Source organism: Macrotis lagotis, chromosome 4, assembly GCF_037893015.1.
Source record: "Macrotis lagotis isolate mMagLag1 chromosome 4, bilby.v1.9.chrom.fasta, whole genome shotgun sequence".
In the NCBI taxonomy this organism is placed as follows: Eukaryota; Metazoa; Chordata; class Mammalia; order Peramelemorphia; family Peramelidae; genus Macrotis; species Macrotis lagotis.
Window position 1 is genome coordinate 208121232 of NC_133661.1, and position 21882 is coordinate 208143113.

Below are 21882 nucleotides of genomic sequence, written 5' to 3' on the forward strand. Positions count from 1 at the left end.
CCACATGAGGCCTTCCCTGATCTCTTCTTCCTTAGATCTTAGATAGTATTTTGTACTTTCAAGTATTTATATTCTATTTTATTATAGTTATATTGTTGGGCAAATCTTTCCTCACCTTTAAATCTCTACTCATACATATCTACTTACTGTAAGCCCCCAGAAGGAAATGCACTTGGTGCTTTATATATCTTTGCATTTAATTCAGTGTCTATTACAGTGATTTGCCTCCAATGGCCTTTTAATAACTATAGGGATGAATTTATTGAATCAGATAAATGCAATATATTTCAATTAACACAAAGTAAAAATATTGTAAATATTTCTTCTAATTCTTTACTTTTCTGGAGTCTGGATCAGTTACATTAGTAAATTAAATAAAAATTCTTCACAACTATAATGCTACATAGTTAATAAAGTGCTTCTCTAGTAAGAACCTTATGAAATAAGAAGTTCAAGCATTATTACTTTTATTTAAGGGTAGTAATTAAATAACTTGCCCAGTATGCCACAGCTAGTAAATGTCTGAGGCCAGATTTGAAATTTTCTTGGATGACCCACGTCAGTGATCTTGACTTTTGTCCTGCCATTGGACTTCAATGACTGGAGAAGAGAGTGAGGCTGATATCTTTGAGCAGCTCTGCCTCTCATAAATCTAATTCACACACAAGTAAAGACATCACTCTTGTGATGTCATTGATCTCCTTTGAGAATGAAGCACCAATAATAACAACTCAAATAATCTTTCCTGAGAAGTGCTATATCTACTCCACCACCAAGCTGCTTTCTAGGTCAAGACAATGAATAATTCCATTATTTGGAAAACGAGGTCCAAGAAAATGAGAAGTGTCACAACCTGTCTGTTCCACAGTTTAACTTGTCTACTCCATAAGATATCCTGTTCTAGTCACTCTATGAAGAAGGAGGGAACAACTATAGTTCTTCAGGGAATCCATCTCCCAAGACCTGATGCCTAAAACCCAATTGAGAAGTTTCTGCTGCCCTTCATTTATCCTTCACCAGTTTCAGTGACCTGAATCCATGGTGAAATAGGAGACTGCAACACTTCATGGAAATTCCCAATGCACAATATGCAAAAAAAACAACATTACGCTTCTCCATGCATGTAGTTAGAAATGAAAGTTCTGGAGTTGAGATGAGTTTTGTCCATTCTCTTATTTTTCAGATAATGCTGTCCAGAGAGTGAGGCAAATGAGATGCTATATGGGGAGGAAAGGAGACTGTAAGACATATCTATTTATAACACAGCAGATTTAAAACTACAAGGGAACTAGGAGATCATCTAGTGCAATTGCCTCTTTTATTAGCTATGTGGTAACATGGATAGAAAGCTAGACAGAAGAGTCTGGAAGATCTGAGTTCAAATGCTGCCCCCAGATACTTACTGAAGCATGGAGAAATTAAGTGACTTGCACAAAGTCATAAAGTTAGTATGAAAATCTGAAGCAGCTTTTCCAGCTTGCTAAGGCTGGAAGAGCAGCAGTTACTTACTGACCTTATTTCAAGAATGACTGGCACAGAAATTGCTCCCAAGGGCCTACCATATTGACTTACCTAGACTTAGTGAGAACTCCTGATTAATTTAATTCATTGTAACTCAGAATTTCTGATCAAGTGATCTACCAATCCTAGCTTCTCAAGTAGCAAGGATTACAGATATGTACCATCACATTGGCTTGAAAGCAACTATTTGCTCTCAATGTTGGATCATGGATTCAGGTCACTGAAACTGGTGGGGATAAATTAAGGGTAGCAGAAGTTTCTCAAGTAGTTTTTAGGTATCAGGCTTTTGGGAATGGTGAATATAGTTGTTCTCTGGAGAATTGGAATTTCCTTCTTCTTCATAGAGTGAGGCATGTCCCAATACTAGAGAAGATGCCTAGAGGAGAGCAAGCTTATGGAATACAATGCTACCTCTCAAAGATCATAGTGGCATTATCCACCTCAATAGGTTTTTCTGAAGAAGAAACTTTATTTGAATGGAAAAACATGAAGAGGATATGTATTGTGATTACCCATAAATTAGGAAAATTGCTTAAGGATGGTCTCCAACAAGTTAAATTTATCTTCTGTAGAAGATCTTTGGGAAGACATAAGAAAAAAGTCACAGTATGAGAAAAGTATGGATATAGTGTTACTTATGACCCACGATGGAAATGAGAGTCATAAGCTAATGTTAAGATGGTCCATTTTGGCAGTGTTCTCGTTTTTTAAAAATAGGCTATGAGAATTATTCAAGAGAAATTATCATAATAAGAAAAATAAATATTGCTCATGTTCACCTTTAGAACCAAAGGAATCCACTTTAGAATAGAAAATTCAAAATGATGGGAAAATTCAAATGATGAGAAAATTCAAAAAAGAAAATTAGTATTCACATAAGCTTAGAACAGAAAGCTTACACTAATACTAATTCTCTTTTCTGAATTTTTTTCATCATCTTCTCAGAGCAACATCAAGTAAAGATTAGGCCTCAGAGTGAGGAAGGCCTGGGTTCAAGTTCTACTTATCATATTTTGACTATGTTAGTCTGGGCATATCACTTAACTTTTGAGTGCTTTGTTTAGGCAACTCTAAGACTCTTTTTTAAAAATATGTAAGTAATTAAGCAGGCATTGTGCTAAGCGCTGGGGATACAAAGAAAGGCAGAAGATAGTCCTTCCCAATCTAGTGGGAGAGATAGCTAACTGCTCTAGTGGGAGGTGCTAACCAGCACTTCCAGATTGAGTTTTTTCATCTAGATCATTTCTCAGAAAAAAATGAAATCTTGGGTTTGTTCAAAATAATGACAACTATGTACAGATCTCAACCCTGTATGCATAGAGATTTTTGATTTAGAGAAGAAGTCTCTCTTCTCTTCCCCAGAGGACCTGCAGGTGACTTTTTCTCCCAAGGTCCCTTCTCATTCTCCTGCTATTCAGTCCTTGGACTCTCCTCTCCTCCAGTCCAGCCCTGGACTGTTGGAGGTTCACTTCTAATCTTGGCTCAGCCATTGACTTAGGTGGCCTTGGGCAAACACTCACACAGTCTGTGATTCATTTTGCCTGGTTGTAAAACAGGGATAACGGCACTGACCTCCCTCAGAGGTAGATAGTATGAATTAACTCCTGTAATTACCAGTTGCTGTGCTTTGGATACATGGAGTACTCTATTAATGCCAACTATTATCACAGCAGCCCCAGGAACAGCTTTGTTTCAAAAGAACAAGGCTCACAGAAGATCTGTTTGGCAAAATACTGACAACTGAATGTTGAAAACTTTGCACAGAAGCAATATTTCCAGCATTTTCCCCAAAGCAATCGTGAGTAAATTGCTCACTAGGGGTGGAAATGGTTTTCGACCAATTTTGCCTCTTCTGATCTATGCACCCTGCAAGGCTTAGTCAATGCCAGGTAACTTATCCTTTGTAAGTCTACTGTTTAGTGCAGATGAAGAATCCAGAATGGTATAATTTTGACAGGAGAGAGATTTCTGTGTAGTGGTATGTATTAAGAACAAATGACTTGTGTGCTTTGTTCAAGGAGGTAAGAGCTTTATAAATTGAACCTATAAATTGTAATTATCAAGCATCCAACTTGGACATGTTTTGTTGAAATGCAGAGAAAAAAATAGGTTACCTGTTAGCAACTTAGCTTGAGCTTTATTTTAGAGAAACATTTAAAAAAATTCCACCTATCACCACAGGTAAAGAAACAGCAGAATTATGATCCGCAGAGCTAGGACATAACTGCTTCAAAATAATGGATCTAAAACTAATATTGATTCTATTATTATTATTATTGTGGGCTTAGGAAAATTTGTCCTTATAATTTAATGTCTTGTTTACTTTGATAAGAGAGGTCACTCCTCCAATGATTCTATGGTTATTTGTCACACTCCCATGATATCACCATATTCAATTGCATAAAATTTTATTATACTTTTTTGAAGTGCAAAATGGGGGAACTGACGAATAGGAGAACCCAGAAGGGAAAGACAGACTAATGCCACAGAGTCTGATTCCTGAAAGTAAAAGAGGTTGCTTTTCTACAACTAGAGCAACTTCACTGGCAGGTTCTTTTCATTTTTGAAATGATAACGAGAACAAGGTCCAAAGAGCTGGGATGGGTAGCGTAGATCTGCAGTTATGGAATACAGAAGCTAGACCTGAAAGGCAGCCTATTTATGGATAAGAGAGAATTGACTTTTTGAGTGATTGCTCCAGAAGAACTGCTGCAAGTACCAGGGTATTTTGAACATTATCTTATTCTCAGTAATAAGCACATATGCTAAAGTGCAGTTGATATATATCTCATTGATATATACCATTCGATTGTCAGCTTTTAGAGGGCAGGGACTATCTTTTGTTTCTTTTTGTATTTCTAGTGCTAGCACAATGTTTGGCAAATAGTATAACTTAATAAATGTGTACTGATTGTTTAATTGATTGATATTTCTAGTATCTATACTTCAATTAAAGAAAAAGAAAATATGGGCACTTATCTCTCCTTCTGGAAGACATCTTGTAACTCTGCTGGGGGTGCTATAGAAAATGAGATTGCCATTTTTGCTATCACATAAAATGACTATTATCCAAGAGATGTTACTATCTAAGGGAAAACAGACATTGTTCATGTTCACCTTTAAAGCCAAATGAATTCACTTTAGAACAGAAAGCTTATACTAATACTAATTTGCTTTTTTGAATTTATTCATCATTTTCTCAGAGCAACATCAAATAGATTTTGTAATGAAATAGGGAGAAATGTATTAGAAATGTATTTTATTTCTAAAGATGAACAATAATTAAGGTACATATACTGCCCTCAGGAGTTTTTTCTTTTTTAATGAGAACATTGCCAAAATGTACCACCTTAATATTACCTTATAACTTTCACTGGCAACAATGAAAATAGTGAAACCACTTTCTGTGTGGTATGTTCAACATTTTTACATGCAGACGTCATTAACCAAAATAAGACTAGCTTATGGTGACATGTACCTTCCTGGCTTTTGTTCTAGCTATATAGAAGAGACAAATTTCACATTCAATCCATCAGAGATAACTGTGGTAAGTTATCTGATGGATTTATCTTTGCTTATGTTGTATGAATATGGAAGGGAATTAAATGTGTGTTTACAGTTTGATAAACATTCAACATAAATTATACATTTTAATTTCATTTATTAGTTAGGGACTACGGAAAGCGAGGATTTCAGAGTATACAAACTGCCATGCAGATTGAAGGATTAGACAGGCTCCTGAAAAGGTGCACTAATTGTAAGCACAAAATCCAATCCGATTTTAAAGCAGTCACTACATGATTTGGTACTCAGAGTTTAAGTAGAAGTGGAATTGGACTCAAACAAATGACTATGTGATTGAGGAGGGTAACAGACTCAAAGTACTTGGAAATCCTGCCAGCCCATTGACTTCATCAGGAATAACCTTCCTTACCATTTGAATTCTTATACTGATATTGTGAGCATCTTGCAATCCTTGCACAAAAGCTCTCTTTATCATGTTAAGGAAGTAGGCTAGACTTTGTAGCATTAGCATGAGTATAAATCCTACCCTCCCTCTCTGGTCCCCCCACCCTGATATTATTTTACCACTTAATGATTCTAAAAATCTCTCAGAGATTAATGATGATCACATAATTCCAGAAAGTTAGCACTCTATATGTAGAAATATATTGGCAATAAAAACCAGTCACTGTTGTGCCTTTTCCCCAGTAGGGGATCTCTCACTTTTCTTTGATTTTTAAAGGCTTCAGATCAATAACTGGAGTGACATTATTAACAGCTCCCTCAACACCTTGGCCAGCACTAATATTAAATCCATTATACCTTCTGTTTGACATTTGCAGTACAGCAGAAAGTGCTGTAGATACAGTCACACTGTCTTGGGACCAGGGTTGGATGCTGGGTTAGTAAGATGGTCTCCCTTGCCTGACTTCTAAATTCAGCTCATTGATAGGAAACTGGAGCTATTTCAGAAAACTACACTAGGCAGTAAATAATTCAACTGTCAAACTACAGGTATCTCCCATCCATGTGCCTTTTGGAACAAAGCACTGAGCCTGTCTTCAGATGAATACTGAAATTCCTTATTGTCTCCTTGTCTGCCATTTGTACCTGTTATCCCATCATCTAGTGGGGAATCTTCTAATGAACTCCTTAGAGAGATGAACATGAAAGTCTGCAAAAATGAGTTGTTTCCAGTTTTTTCCAGTCAGAGCAGGATCTGATCAAATTTCCTTAATCTCATAGACAAAAGCATCTGTGTAAGGGCCTCAATGACTCTGTTTTGATAATGAAGATGTCTGTTGAGTTTAGTAATTTAGGCAACATTTAATGGAAGAAACACACTCAAAAATTACATAGCAAATGACTATCTCAACCTGTTCCTTTTTTATCCCATCACAGTCTGGCTTACAGTTAAAACTTTTAAAGGAATACAGTATCTCAGAGAATCAATGGGTTAAATTTGCTGTTGTAGTTATTCTTCACCCAAAGTACTGTCTCATACATTTTGCTAAGTTGTCTAAATCCTGGTGTAGTATTGATTTCTCCTTCTATGAGCTCTCACCCATTCAATAAGCTGCAAGGACCCTCGTCCTGGCTCAATTCACTCTAAAGCAGGGCTGGGAGATGTTATTCCTGACGGTAGACCTACAGTTAAGAGCTTATTACCAGGAAGCTAAAAACAGCTTTTGCAACAGAAAAGGAAACTTTTTCTTTAAAAATAAAAAAAATAATAAATAAAAAGAACAATTGACCACAGTCATTCTATAACTTAACTTCAGAAACAGGGATCTTTGTTTTGAAAACTGGAAGATTTTTCTAAATTTCTTTAGCATTCTTTGGAAACAGCTGGTTTTCCATTTATTGAGTACTTAACAGTAGCTATGCTGAATTTATTAAAAGAAGAGTATGGCAATCATAATCCCAAGACTGTGGAACCATTAAAAGGAATGAAAAGATATAAGATCTATGGAGAGTAAATTAAGCATTCAGGCTATATGGTCCAGAGATTCCGAGTTCAACAATATCATGGGAGACTGCAGGTTAAGGAAAGCATTCTCCAAAATGGACAAATCAACCTTTATAGGGGGATAATCTTTTACTTGATAATTTTTTTTAACCCAGGCAATCCATTTCCTCTTCATATGCCCTAGGAGTTTCTTTAGGATCTAAGGGCTGAATATTAAAAGAAATATCATATTTACTCAACTATCAAGAAAGACACATGCACACATACAAAGTATGTGTTTGGGTTGGCTATACAGTCAAGATCTTTCCTTTTATTATTTCCTTTCATTATCTTCAGACTGATTTAAGACAAGACAATCAAAGGACTGGCTGCTCAAAGCAATAGAATTCTTATTACAGCCCAGTATCATTGCCTCTTAGGCTAGTTTAGTCCCTTATTTCCTTTTATTATAATGCCAAATGTTATTTAGATTTCAGTCATTTAGTAATGCTACACTGAACACATCACAAGGCTTCTGAAAAATTCTGCACCTACTAGCCTCTTCATTTTCATAATACTCATATATTTGTAGACCTTTTCCCCCAAATTACACTGCTATTAAAAAAAAAACACTGTGTCTTAACATAGTTTAAAAGATTATGTCGCTATGAACATAAACACTCTTCCACGTTATTAAGATTCTGAAAATCTAGTTAAAATTCCTTCAGCTTTTAAGAAACATAAGCAGCTTTGGGATGTAGTGCCTGACACTAACTTTTTAACTAATTCCCTTAGAGGGATCATCTGCATTAGTGAAGATATTTGGTTAAAGGTAGCACCTTCAGCAGCTTTTCAGTACTTGAGCAGTCAATCTCAATGTTATTAAGAAGGGAAGTTCTGAAATGGCCCAAACCAAGGATTTTCAACACAAAGAAAGGATAACAGTCACTCATAAGACCCCCTAAATCACATGCAAGGAGGGGAGAAACTCTTTTTACTGGGGCTGCCATGTCCACAACAAAAGTTGTTATTTGGTAATGACACTCGTGCTTTTTACTTCTACTGGGAAGCCAGGGAGATTCTTGAGGAGAACAGGGGAAAAAAACTCAGGAAAAATATCTGTCCTTTTCAGGTAGTGAGTCATCTGGGTAAAAAGACCAGCACTCAATTTAGAAAGAGGGAAGGATTAGTGAAGCTCTAAGACTATTCTAGGAAGGTAATAATGGATGGGAGACAAAAGATGAACTCTCTAAGAATTTGATGAGAGTCATTTTGTCTATATGGATATTTCATTAGAAGGTGTGGTTTAATATCAGGTCTAGTCCTATTTTGAGTCATGATAATTTAGGACCAGGAATATCTCAAATGAAACATGTGATGAGTTTTTGAACCTATCTTGTGACAGAGGCTGCTTACAGGAGAATGGGTACTGAAAGAAAAGGACTGTCAAATAATTGGTTTCTTTAGGTCGGTGTCCAGCAGTTTAAAAATTACAAACATTCCAAACCACTAAGCTGTGACCAGTCTAGAACAACATCTGTAAAGGCCAGAGTATACTTCTGTCCTTTTCTATTATTAGGTAATAAGGACTGGTTCAACATTTCTCTAAGGTAATACTCTTCTTTTTTTCCTTCTTTCTTTTTTTGTATGTAAACCTACTATGTAAAGCCAAGATGCAGTTAGTATCTTGCTGAAGGAGCCTGGAAAGAATTATTTTTTTTTCTTTATCAGCTCAAGGGCTCCAATATTGACCCTGAGATTTGTTTCTCCATTTTTCTCTCCTAATAAAATATTTTTTTGCCTTATGAATCTGTTTTAAAACAACAGATCAAGTACAGTACAAACATCTTTAAAGAGTACAAAAATAATTTCCCAAGTAAGCAAATAAAACTTTGCACTTCAAATCAGGGCTTGATTCATTAAAAATCTTAAACTTCTCATGAGAAAAATTAACATTTAAACCACTGCTGCTTGGCCAAGCACTCCACCACACAAGAATATGAAATATCTCCTCTAAAAAAGTACAAAAAGGACAAAACCACAAATGTGGAACTTCAATTAATTTAAAGCCCCAATCAGCAAAGAATAAATCCTTCGCAGATCTAATTACCAGAGCTCTCGGAAGACCCAGGCCGACCAGCCAATCTTCCCCGTGTTTGAACAGCTTGATGAACTAGGGGACTGATGGATATCAAGTCATTTTGTTTAATTTATAAATGGATTTTCCCCTAATACTTAAATTATCATCAGTACAACACAATGAAAATGGGAACATTCTGAATGCAAAGTCTATAAGAGGCCTGGAAGGAATCCCAATGAGGAATGTCACCTCTGTTCATTCCTCTATACAATTGATCTAATTAAATACTGAGGGTGGAAAGGCAGTTTAAAATGTAGCCATTACTGTTTTCTTTTTAGCCTTAATTTATCTGTTCACATCTTTCAAGTACCTTCTGATGCTAAAAAAAAAATAGGAACCAAGAATTCTGCATGTGCCCAGTACTTTTCATTATACACAAACCTATTCATGGATTTTGCTGAATAATAAATAAGTACATTGCATTTAGCCACTGAAACAATCCAAGAAGAGGGTATTCTAAATCAGAACCTTTTTCAGTCATCTGAAAGAAAAAACTAAAGAAACTAATGCCTTTTGTATGTATTGTTCAACCAAAATTAGATCTTTGCTATTATACTTATTAAAATGTCTCTTTATTTTCAAATCTCTTCCTGATTTAATTACTGCAAAGAACCGAAAGCCTTGCACAGCATTGTTAAATACCATTAGACCTATTTATAGTCTCTTCACACCAGCAACTTGAGCTCAATCATTTGGTAAAGGTCCTGCCCGCCAACCCACTCATTGTGATTGCAATTCCCACCTGGTTCAGGGGTCTCAGACTGAGAAGATGAAGACGCTGAGCTGGCTCCATCCTCTGCTGTCCCCTGTGAGAGGAGGCCTCGCCCGGGCGGAAGCTTCATGCCCAACTGCTCTGCCATTTCCACATGGTCTCCTGGGTGGACATAGTCAAACACACTGCTGCCTGTCAGTTCCACCTAGGGAGATGAGAAATGGTGGGAGAGGAAGGAAAAAAAGGAAAAGAGAAGAGTTACTCGCTTTTTCATTTCCAACTTCAAGGTCCTATTAAGTGAGGCACTGAATAGAAATGCAAATCTGGCCCAGCCTAAGAAACAGAGGCTATATTAGCAGTCAGCATAGAACCTGTCTTGCTTAGTTTTAAGGTGTGGGTTACTGAAACATCACTGAACCCAAAGAAAATCAGAGTATTTCTATTCTACCCTTATGTGGCAAATATTTAGCCCTGTTTAAAGGATGGGGAAAAAACCTTACTAAAACCTTTGACTTGTAAAACTAGATTAGTGGCACCAAATATTTGAATGTTTGGGGTTGCATAGACCAAGTATCTAGATAATTGTCTAGATGGTTTAGTTTTCAGCAAAGAGAACAGGCTTCATGAAAATATGGTTCTGCTTTATTTCTTCTTGGATGCATTTATATATATATATATATATATATATATATATATATATATATATATATATATGTAGGCAGTACAAAGGACTTATTTCTATGTAAATTTAAATGTAAAAAGGTGCTGTTTAGGAATATATGAGGAGACATAATGTTTTCATTAAATATTACTCATTAGCTCTGTAATCACATAGAGAATTTTCCACATGAAAAAAAGGTCAGCTTGGGTCTAAGCCAGTGAGTTTTGGGGTTTTTTTTCCGCTGTTGGTATCAGCTTGTTCTGACTTCCATCTAATAAAATAGATGGTACAAATCTTCTCGAGGGTAGTTTTTTATGTTTTATTTTGTATGTGGTTAGGCTGACTACCAATGCAGAGCAATGAATATAAGAAAACCAGAGAAGTCAGACTGGCTGAAATCCTGCACGATTCACCAATTTTAGTTTGGATTATGGGCTGAATAAGGGAGCAATGACTGTTGCTAGGAGGGACTAATTTCAGTAGACACCCTCCCCCAAACCTCCATCTTATATTTCTCATCTTTTTTCCAAGTGCAAAAATAATGCTGCCAAAAGAAATTAACTGAGGTTACAGGTAGTACAGAAAAGAGAGAGGCTTCAGCAACAGGATAAGAAAAAGATGTTTTTCAGGTCACTAATGGACTTTTCCTGTCCTAAGTTGTTTAATGGTTAGTAGATCAGCTTACACAGCTCATGGAAACTGGCTATTCTTTACATCTTTTCACAAGTGACTTAGTTGGATCAGGTGCATTGGAATAATCCTTAGATTTAGAGTGAAAAGGCTGTAGGGTCATATCTCTGTTCTGATGCTACATTTGTGACTTTGGAGAAGTCAGTTGGCTTCTCTGGACCTTAGCTTCCTCATCTGTAAAGCAAATACGTCAGGTTACCTGATCTCTAAGGGTCTTGCTAGTTGTATGTTTCCTGATTCTGTGACCTTTCTTTCCTTTCTTTCTCTCTTCTTTATCATCCCTCCAGATTCATATTTGGTATCGGGCAAGCTGTTATAAACTATCTGGAAGCATATCACTCGAAGTTACCATATTGCATGGAACTTCCAGTTCTGGTTAGATCATAACATCTACTTCCAGTCACTATTTGATTAAAATCTTAACAGGCAACATATAGCCAATATCTGTCCATTAAAAGCAGAACAAGCCAAAGAAATGAGAAGCTGATTTTCAGTTTGATTACCAGTACTTCCTGAAAGAAGCTTACATACCTCTTGTTAAAAATGAAGTACATTTTTGTGGCTATTAAATGACGTTCTGCTATGATATTATTTGTCTACTGACTATATCATTTTACAATAACTATTTCATTCATCTGGTATTGTTACAGAGTCTAAATCAGGATTCATAAGTGATCGGTTCCTCTCCTCTGGGAGGGAGGGATTACATGTAAATAATCCCTTTAATGTACGCATTGCCTCTAAGCGTTTCACACAGCAATAAATTGGTAAACTGAATTTGAGCAATTAAGAAATTAAATGAAACTAATAAAATGTGTATTTTAATATTTCTTGATGGTTATTTTGTTTGGGGATTAGCGAATATGAGAAAGTCGCTCTCATCTTGCATGGAGGCAAATTGCAGTTCTTTAATAAACTATTTCTGTCAGTTTCCTCAAACTCTATCTTTTATTTAATACCCCAGCACGTCTTTCAGCACAGGCTACAGATTGTGATAAGCTGACAACATCGGAGTGGAAAATACTGTAGATTTCTCGGGTTCCTGATTATTAAATATTCACACAGACCTTTTTTGATGCTCCTGCTGCTAATGCCTTCCTCTCTCAGGCTGCCTTCCTCCTACTCTGATATAGAGCAAGTATAGAGACCTACTCATTTATATCCCCTCCCCTCCATTAAAATGTAAGCTCCATGAGGTCAGATACTGTTTTTGCTTTTCTTTGTAGCACAGGATTTGGCACATGATTACGATTTTTAAATGACTGGCTGCCTCACATGGGGTTAGTCTTGCCTTTTATTATTCAGTTATTTCAGTACAGGTCCCATTTGAGGTTTTCTTGACAAAGATACTGGAGTGGTTTGCCATTTCCTCTCCAACTCATTTTACAGATGAAGAAACTGAGAGAGTCAAGTGACTTGCCCAAAGTTACAAAGTCAGCAAATATCTGGATTTGGACTCAGGAAGAAGAGTCTTCCTGATTCTAGACTCAGCATTTTATCTATTGTGCCACTTAGCTACCCCTATGGAGAATCTAGTCACGAGTAAATGCTGGTCAAGTGGCAGTGATAGTAATGATGGTAATAAATAATATTTACACAGCATTTCAAGGCTTACAAAGCATTTGGCATATGTATCTCATTTGATCTTTAAAATAACCCTGTGAGGGACATGCCATAATTATTCCCATTTTATAATAAATCTGAGGCCTCATGGGAGAGATTAAATGACTTGCTCAGGATCACAAAACTAGTGAGTGTCAGAATTCAAATTCATGTCTTTCTGATTATAAATCCAGTGCTCTATTCATTACCTCGTTTAGTTTCAACAAAGGTCATTAATTGGAAGCAGAGGGGTTAAGCTCAAGACAATGGGGCTCAGATCTTGAGGAAAGGGGCCCTATTTTCTTATACTAGATATATGTACCTCAGCATCATTGGTTTTAGTTATTCTACTACTGGCCAGACTAAAAAAAATATTGCTATGCTTGATGGAAAGATTCATAGAAAGGGTGATTATTTTACCCATAAAATGACTATAAGGTTTAGTGTTATGTAAGTAACTGTTATATAAGTAAATTTTCCCAACATTCACAACCATGTACACAGTAACCAGAATTCTATGTAGATAGACTTTATCTACACTTGCATTCCTATTAGAAGCATCACTGAATCCAACTACAGGCATATGATCTGTGTGAGAAGTCCCGCTTCACTTCAGAAGGGTGGTGAATATGCATGGGATCTCAGAATAGTAAAATCTGATATTTATTTAGCATTTTAGGATTTGAAAAGTATTTGACCTACTCTATTTCGTACAAGCTTTACAAAAACCCAAAGAGGCAGATATTATAAAGGTTTTTATTCCCATTTTACAGATGAAGAAACTAAAGGTCAGAGATAGTAAGAGACATGCCTATAGTCCCTTAAATATTAAGCAATAGATCTGACATATAAAATCAAATAATGCTGATTTAAACCATAGTATTGTAACTCTAAGCTGGGAATAGCTACAGATTCTATTTAGGCATTTAGATATTTCAGACAATAAAAGTGGACTTAGAATCAGGAAGATCTGAATTCAAATGCAACTTTAGAGATATTCCAGATGCATGACCCTGGGAAAGTCACTTAACTTTTGTTTACTCAGTTTCCTCAAATTTAAAAAGGTGACAATAATAATAATGCCTTCCTTGGCAAGTTGTAAGCACTATATATTCCCTTCTCTTTTCCTTAGTCTAACTGACTAATTTTACAGTTAAGGAAACTGAGTCTCATGGAAGTTAAGTGACTAGGCAAGTCCATACACGTAGTAAACTTCATGGTTGGGATTTGAATCCATATCTTGTGATTCCAAGTTTGCTTTACTATATGTGCCATGTCCCATTCTCTTTACCCAGTATATCAAGATGCTACTCATAAATAATAGATCACAGTTATAGACTACTTTCAGGCTTAAGAAGTTCACACACACACACATACACACACACACACACACACACACACAGATTCCTGTCTGACCTTCATGGAAATTTCATGACATACTACAGTTATTATCAGTTATTATTATACTTATTTTACAAATGAGGTAACCAAGACTCACAGAGGACTAAGTGATTTGTTCTATTGTCTATTTAAGTTCCTGAGAAAAATTTGAATGCAGATCTTTCCTGACTCCACAACTAGCACAATTCTCATCACTCAACAAGGTTTCTGCATGCTGAGCCCTCTAGATGATAAGGGAAGCATAAAATTATCATAAGACTCAGTCTCTACTCTCATGGAACTTATAGTCTACTATAGTGGAGTATGTTTGGGATGTGTGGTTACTTTACAGAAGGAATGGGGGAAGGTACATACCTTCTGGATAGTGTAACTTTATTCTGTTTCAGTAGCCCATGTATCTGAGCAAGTTTCTGAGGTATTCTAAGCTAACTGAGAATATTTTTCCATCTAGTCTTTCTTTTTGGTGTGTGGATGTTCAAAGAATAAAATAAGAAGGTGGGGTTCTGTTAGAGCTCTTTCAATGCCCAACAGAATGTCTAACTATTGCCATTCATCTGATCATAAAGAGGAAAAAGAAGGCAAAGAAATGGGTCCAATGCCAAATGAAATCCTGGTAAATGAGTTCTAAGATGGAGAAGGTATACCAGACAAATAGTGAACATACAACTTGAGAGTAGCAACTGAAGCAAATGTCCCTTTAGGAAGAAGAGAGCTTGTAATTCCTCTGTACTGCCCTCCTTTTCTTTGATGCAAGCAAGAATAATCTTGTCCTCTCTGCCCTTAACTTCCATCCTGGCCTACCAAAGTCCCTTGTTTTCTGCTACTACAACTTCTTGCCTGTGTAGTGAGACTTGCCTGTGTAGTTGCTGTGTAGTGGGACTGTTCTTGAGTCATCATCATCTTCAGGGTTTCATTACTATGAAAACTCTTTTTGGGGTCCCAGTTCTCACCCAAATTTTGGGTTCTGGCTAGATTCTCTAGGAAAGGAGTTGCCCAACCCCCTTTCATAGTAATGACTGTATAAGCCTCTGTCCTGATGTCCACACTTTTTCAGGGCTCTAAAGCCCAAATTTTGCAAGGATTCTTATGACCCTGCTACACTCAATTAGAAAAAATAATGAATCTTAAGGTTGAATTGAATCTATATTATCATAATATCCTACAACTCCACCATTCTTTTCAGCTTACATGTATTTATATATTGTTTTCAACCAATAGAATATAAGTGCCCAAAATTTTGGCTTGTACTTCTATCCCTCACACAACTTAACACAGTGTCTTACATATAGTAAGTATTTAATAAATGTCTTTGTTGCTTTGTGCTTCTCTCTCTTCTCTTTGGATACAAATTTCCTTATTTGCCAGTAGTATCCATAAGTATTCTAATATCATCCTTCTTAAAGATCTCTTTGATCTTCCATTGTGTAGTGCCCCTGGTTTTCTTATGACCATGACCATGGTAACTAAAATCAATCTCTAGAATGTGGAAACATTTTCTGTTCAATGAGGTCTGGGGGACAGAAAATAAAGAGACAGGTGAACAGAAAAAACAGGCCTCCTAGCTTCTCTTATGGAAAATCACAGAAAAACAGAATCTTAGTCCCTCATCCAAAGTCCAGCAGGAATATTATAAATGTTCACATCCATGGCTCCACTCTGGCTTTTGCCCAGACCTCTTGTACTCATCAAAACCCTGGAATCTTTATCATTTTAGACAATTTGCACTTCAGTCAAGAACAATAACAACCCAATACCCATCAAGTATTTAGGTCAGGTATTATCATTGCCATTTTTCAGATGATAAAGCCAAAGCTCAGAGAGAATGAGTTATTTGCCCACAGTCACATGCATTGAGTGAATCCATTTTGCTATGTTGTCTAAGTAGGCAGAGGTATATTTGAAAATGTACATTTTCATTTCTTTGAAATGTTTTCATTTCAAAAAATATTAGGGCTGGAAGGACATTAGAGATCACTCATCCAACTCTCTAACTTTCCATATGAGGAAACACAAGTCCAGAGATGTTATAACTTGTCCAAAGTCACCCTACCAATATAATTATATGATTTTAAATAATGTTAATTTAAGAACAATATCCAGGTCTCCTGTTGCTGAGGCTTATGCTCGTGGTTTCAATTTAAAGTCATAGGTACCCTTAAGTTGGGCAATGCAGATCATACAGGTCTCCTGACATTTAACTCTGCTCTTTTCCATGAGGACATGATAACTAAGAGTAGAAATAGCTTCTCTATTCTAACTTAGCCACAACTAGGAATTTTTGTGCACTGAATAAGTAAGGAGGGAATGGTAAGTGAGGAAAGGGAGGATCTTACCTGGGCTATGTCCACTAAGGGGTTGGGAAGTATACTTTAGAATACTGTGAGATTTCCATTTGAAGGACCAGTACTTGTTGGTAGGATGAGGTATGTGGTGTAGAATGGGGAAATGAACCAGAGTTTACTTCTAGGGAAGGTTATACACACTGAGATAAGGTTCCTGTTATCAAGGGAGCATGATAGGGGGATGGGAGATCAGTGTATCCACATGTAGTCACTTGGGGCAAGGGGAGGAAAATTTCACTAAGATTGTGATATTGGCAGTCCCTACATTTTGCCATACTTGGGCCCTACCATAGTTATAGTTTTATGTTGTAGAACCTCTACTAGAAGCCCAAAGGAATATTAATAATAACTAACATTTCCATAATATTCTTTATATACCAGTTATGAGTTAAGTGCTTTACAATCATTATTTCACTTTACCTTGGGAGGTAGGTGCTTTTGTTATCCCTATTTTATAGATAAGGAAACTGAGGTAGACAAAAGTTAAGTGTCTTGCACAGGATCAAACAGCTAGTAAGGCTAGATTTGAATTTACACCTTCCTTACTCTAGATTGAGTGTTGTATCAACCATATCATCGAACTTGTCTCTAGGAAGGAAGAAGTCGTACAAATGAGCAGAAGAAACTCATTGCTTTTTGTCTTCAAATATTCAAAATTTAAAAAAAAAACATATTCCCTGTATCTGTTCTTAACTTGCTTCAGGATCCAGATAGATTTCCTGCTGCATATTTAGAATTTACACCACAGGGTAACATGGTGTTCATATTTCACCAAACTGGTGCCTTACTTCACAGTCTGGACTTCTTTGCCTACAGTTTTCCAATCCTGGGGAAATCTCCACCCTGAGTCCTCATTCTCCTGATTGGTAATTTCCTCATTGGACTATCATGTGTCTCCTCCCTCCTCCCTCACTACTCTTTCTGGACTTCTCTTCATCTTCCTTCTCTCTTTACTTGTAGCTTTGGGACATTCACCAGTGTTCCACCTTCAGTCATTGCAAAACAGCTCTGATGGAGTTAGACTTGGAAATTCTTGTAGACTAGAAGTCTTTCTGAACATATCTCACTTGCAGTACAGTGCCTACCTCTCACAACCAACCTGGATGGGTTTTCCAGTTCTTGGCAGGACTGTAGTTTTTGCCTTACAGTCTGCCCCAGTATCCTCATCATTTGATTTATAACAAAGCTCCATGAAAATCAAACTACATTTCCTCCTACTACTTTAATTATTACTTCAAATCACCACCAGTAGAAGATTAGAAAAAACATACTAATATCGACCATTGGTGTGATCATCTATATCTTAATAAAGATATCTTAATTAGAAAGTTATTGCTTTTTTTCTTTTATTATTTGCTCTTCTGAATAATGAAAAGAATATTTTACTGACCCACATCTCTGGGATAGTGGGCAAGTGTGAGACCTTATTTTAAAAAAAAATTGCACATTATTCTGTCTCTTTACATACTGGCATAAAATAGGGCTTCATTTGCTACTTGAGAAATTATTTCCTTTGTATCACAGAACAAAAAATAAAGCATGACTAACAGAGTATTTTTGAATTTCCCTATCAACTAGATGAGACCAATTGTTGTTCAGTTGTTGTCCACATTTGTGGTTTTCTTATCAAAGATATTGGAGTGGTTTGCCATTTACTTCTCATTTTAGAGATGAGACAACTGAGTCCAACAGGGTTAATGACTTGCCCAGAGTAAACAGTTAGGAACCGTCTGAGGTCACATTTTAACTCAGTTCTTCAGGACTCCAGACCTAGCACTCTATCTACTGCACCACATAACTACCCATATACAGAAACCTTAAGATTAATGGAGAACACCAAAGAGCTACTTCTTTTCCTTAATTCCTTCTTTTTTTTTAAGGTTTTTTGCAAGGCAAATGGGGTTAAGTGGCTTGCCCAAGGCCACACAGCTAGGTAATTACTAAGTGTCTGAGACTGGATTTGAACCCAGGTACTCCTGACTCCAAGGCTGGTGCTTTATCCATTGTGCCACCTAACCACCCTTAATACCTTCTTTTAGAAGAAACAATGGAAATACACTCAGCAATTTCAGAGAGACACTAGATTATAGAACAAAGTTTGCATTACTAAGTTAGTCAGAAAGATAATTGCTTTTCTTTATTCTTCTCCCCTCTCTCCACCTCTTGCTTCACTCTTACAAGTTCCCCCATGACAAACTGAACAACCATCAGCCCTCCCTCATGAATCACAGTCACCTAAAACCTATCCCTCTCCCAAAATTATTCCACATTCACTTAGCGATACAATTTGCAAACAAGACACAGTTGATTTGGTTAGTCTGAATTTTTCCTGACCAAAAAAAAAGTTAATATGCTATACAGCAGTTTGAGTTGACTTTTACATGCTGGGTCATTGTACCCTGCTGGTAGAAAGGATGGGGGACTAATTTGTTTTTTCATACATCAAGCAAGCATGTCAATAGCCTTTGCTTGCCCCCCTGGAGTGGGCAATACTTTTTAACTACAGTATAGTACTAACAGTGTGCCTTATTGAATTTAGGACTCCAGAATGTTTCTTTTGATAGAAGGGGTTCACTACAAATAAGCAAAGAGGCATCAACATTGTAAAGTCAACTCCAAAGAAATACAGTTTTAAGTGGAAGCTTGCAAAAAAGGAGGATTACGAAGCCTATCTTAATTCAACAGGAAAAGCAAGAAGTAATTTTATTCTTTTTAAAAAATGAATATTTTTTATATAAAGATTAATACAGAGAAGCATGGATATTTTAAGATGTTACATGAGCACATAAAAATCATTTTTTTCAATTCAGGAATCAAATGAGCACCTATCATCCAGAGTAGGAATTGCCAACTTCTTTGTGAGAAGAAACAATCTTTCATTAGCCAGTGTTTTGAGATCTTAGGTTAGACTACAACAGCTGACAATAAAATGTCCTTTCTGGTTGGACACTCTGATTCATTGAAAATCATAAGAAATAATGGAAAGAAGGTCATCGGGTACTACTAATACCTATAGGCTGCCAGATGGCAGACTGGATGGAGCACTAGACTGAGGATTAGGAATATGGGAGTTCAAATCCAGCCTTAGACAATTACTAGTGTGACAGCTCTGATGGAGTTAGACTTGGAAATTCTTGTAGACTCGAAGTCAACAAGTTTGAGAGATAAAGTTTCTGGGTAATTAATAATTTTATTAATCATGGAAATTAAAATTATTTATTATTAGATTATAATTAAAATTTATATATCATTAATATTTTATTTAAATTTTAAAATCTAAAATTAAAATAAATATAAATAAATATATGAATAAAATATATAAGATAATTTTAAAGGAGTCAGTGACACTTTCAAATGCCAGAAACCCCTCAGGGAAGCCAGTCAATATTTATATGTCCTTGGGAGAGTAGGTATTCCTGAGGGAGACAATCAACTCAGATTGGTTAAGAAAATGAATAAGAGTGAGCTTATTCTAATAAGGGTATGAGTATGTAACACTGATAACTCAGTATTGGTCAAAGAAATTTATCTATATCTCCCTAAAGGTTAAATGGTTATTAATATAAGAGAGAAAAGATCATTTCTCTCCCTAGCTATGCAAACCTAAATAAGTCACTTATCCTATGTTTCAGTATCCTCATTTATAAAATGGGGCAAAAATAACACCTATATTCCATGGTGCTTGTAAGGATTGATTTGTAATGTCCTTTGGAAATCTTAATGCTCTAAGTCCTAGCTCTTGTGGCTGATGGGGCACCATGGTGATGGCAATTGCCTTGGAGATATAGCAAATAATAATAATAGGAATAATACAAATACTATATCTCCAAAATAATACCAAAATAATACCAATACTATGTCTCCAAAATTCATTCTTCCTGACTCGAGGTCCAATGCTCTCTTCGTGTTCCTCTAAGCATCCTCCAAATGGATGAAGCTTTGAGGTCAGCTGGGGGAATACTGATTTGTGATTTGTGGATCACAAAGATGATGTCCCATGGAAGCAGGCTGTGAAATCTGTGACGTTATTTTTGGTTAACATTTATATTATTGAAGGATAATAATGTGATAAAAGAATAAAATGTAATAAGATGGAAGATCTCGATTAGCATAGGTTTTCCCCTTAGATTTACTGGTATCTTAATGCCATCTTCATAACTTTCTACATGGTGCAGAACTATACTGAATATTTATGAACTGTTTTGACAGAAATTTGATGTTCTTTACTGCTCTGTCTCATTCCATGTATTTGCTGACTTATCTGAAGGGGAAAAATGCATAAAAGCAAGGGGCCTTTTACAGGGATACTTGTATAAATTAGTACAAGAAGAAAGAAAAGTTCCTGTATCAGGATGATGAGGTAGAATGAAAATTCCTGCCAGAATAATCCTCTCCCCCACCCCTCAAAGAAAATAACCCTCGGCTTACAAGTATGTGCCGTCCCTCCCAGATGAATCTGATGTGCAATACCTAGGTTTTGTTTTCCTTTTAGAAAAGCATGCATCTATTCCTTGTAAGGTCCAGGGAGACCAAGTGGTTTCTTACATAATCTCCTACAGGCAGACACTGGGTTCAGTGTCTAACATGCATCTTAGAAGGATGAAATTCTAAAAAGGGCTTTATTGAATCAGTCTGGACCCAGAAGACAAGAGTCATCGAGTCATAGACTTTAGAGCTGGAAAGGACTTTAGAGATGATTTAGTCTACAGCCCTAATTTTTGCAAAGGAGGAAGTTATGTAAAGTGACTGGTCCAAGGCAGCACAGCTAGTTAGTGGTAGGCATAAGAATAGAACTCAGATCTCTGGATTTCTGGACCAGTCCTCTTTTGACTATAATTTAGTTTGTCATTCCATAGAACATTTTAGATGGGCTTTCTTGTTCCTTAGGAGGATGAAGTAAATGAGTAAATTGGAGGAGAAGATTGGGCACATTTATTGTTGTTATTGCTATTCTGTCCTTTCAGATGTGTCTGACTCCCTGTGATCCCATTTGGAGTTTTCTTGACAAAAATACTGGAGTGGTTTGCCATTTCCTTCTTCAGCTCATTTTATAGATGAGGAAACTGAAGCAAACAGGGTGAAGTGATTTGCCCAGTGTCACATAGCTAATAAGTTTTTGAGGCCAAATTTGAACTCAGGCCTTCCTGGCTCTAGGCTCAGCACTGTATCCACTCCATCACCTAGACTGTAGCTAATTTGATCAAATGATAATCAGTATTATTGCCAAATTGATAAACCATTCAGATGTGAAAAGTCTTCATCGCATGGTGTCTTTGGGCTTATGGACTATGCATACATTCTCATCCGCATATCTCAGGTCAAATTGATGTCTGCCATATACAAGTTGCTAAACATGAAGTT

The 21882-nt window shown here is 36.5% G+C and overlaps 1 protein-coding gene across 1 annotated transcript in view; it reads right to left on the reverse strand.

Moving 5' to 3' along the window:
• Positions 1–21882, reverse strand: part of NPAS3 (neuronal PAS domain protein 3) — a 1122614-nt gene that overhangs the window by 174020 nt on the left and 926712 nt on the right. The window contains 1 exon segment of the mRNA XM_074235345.1: positions 9856–10030. Within this exon segment, the coding sequence (XP_074091446.1) occupies positions 9856–10030 (175 nt within the window).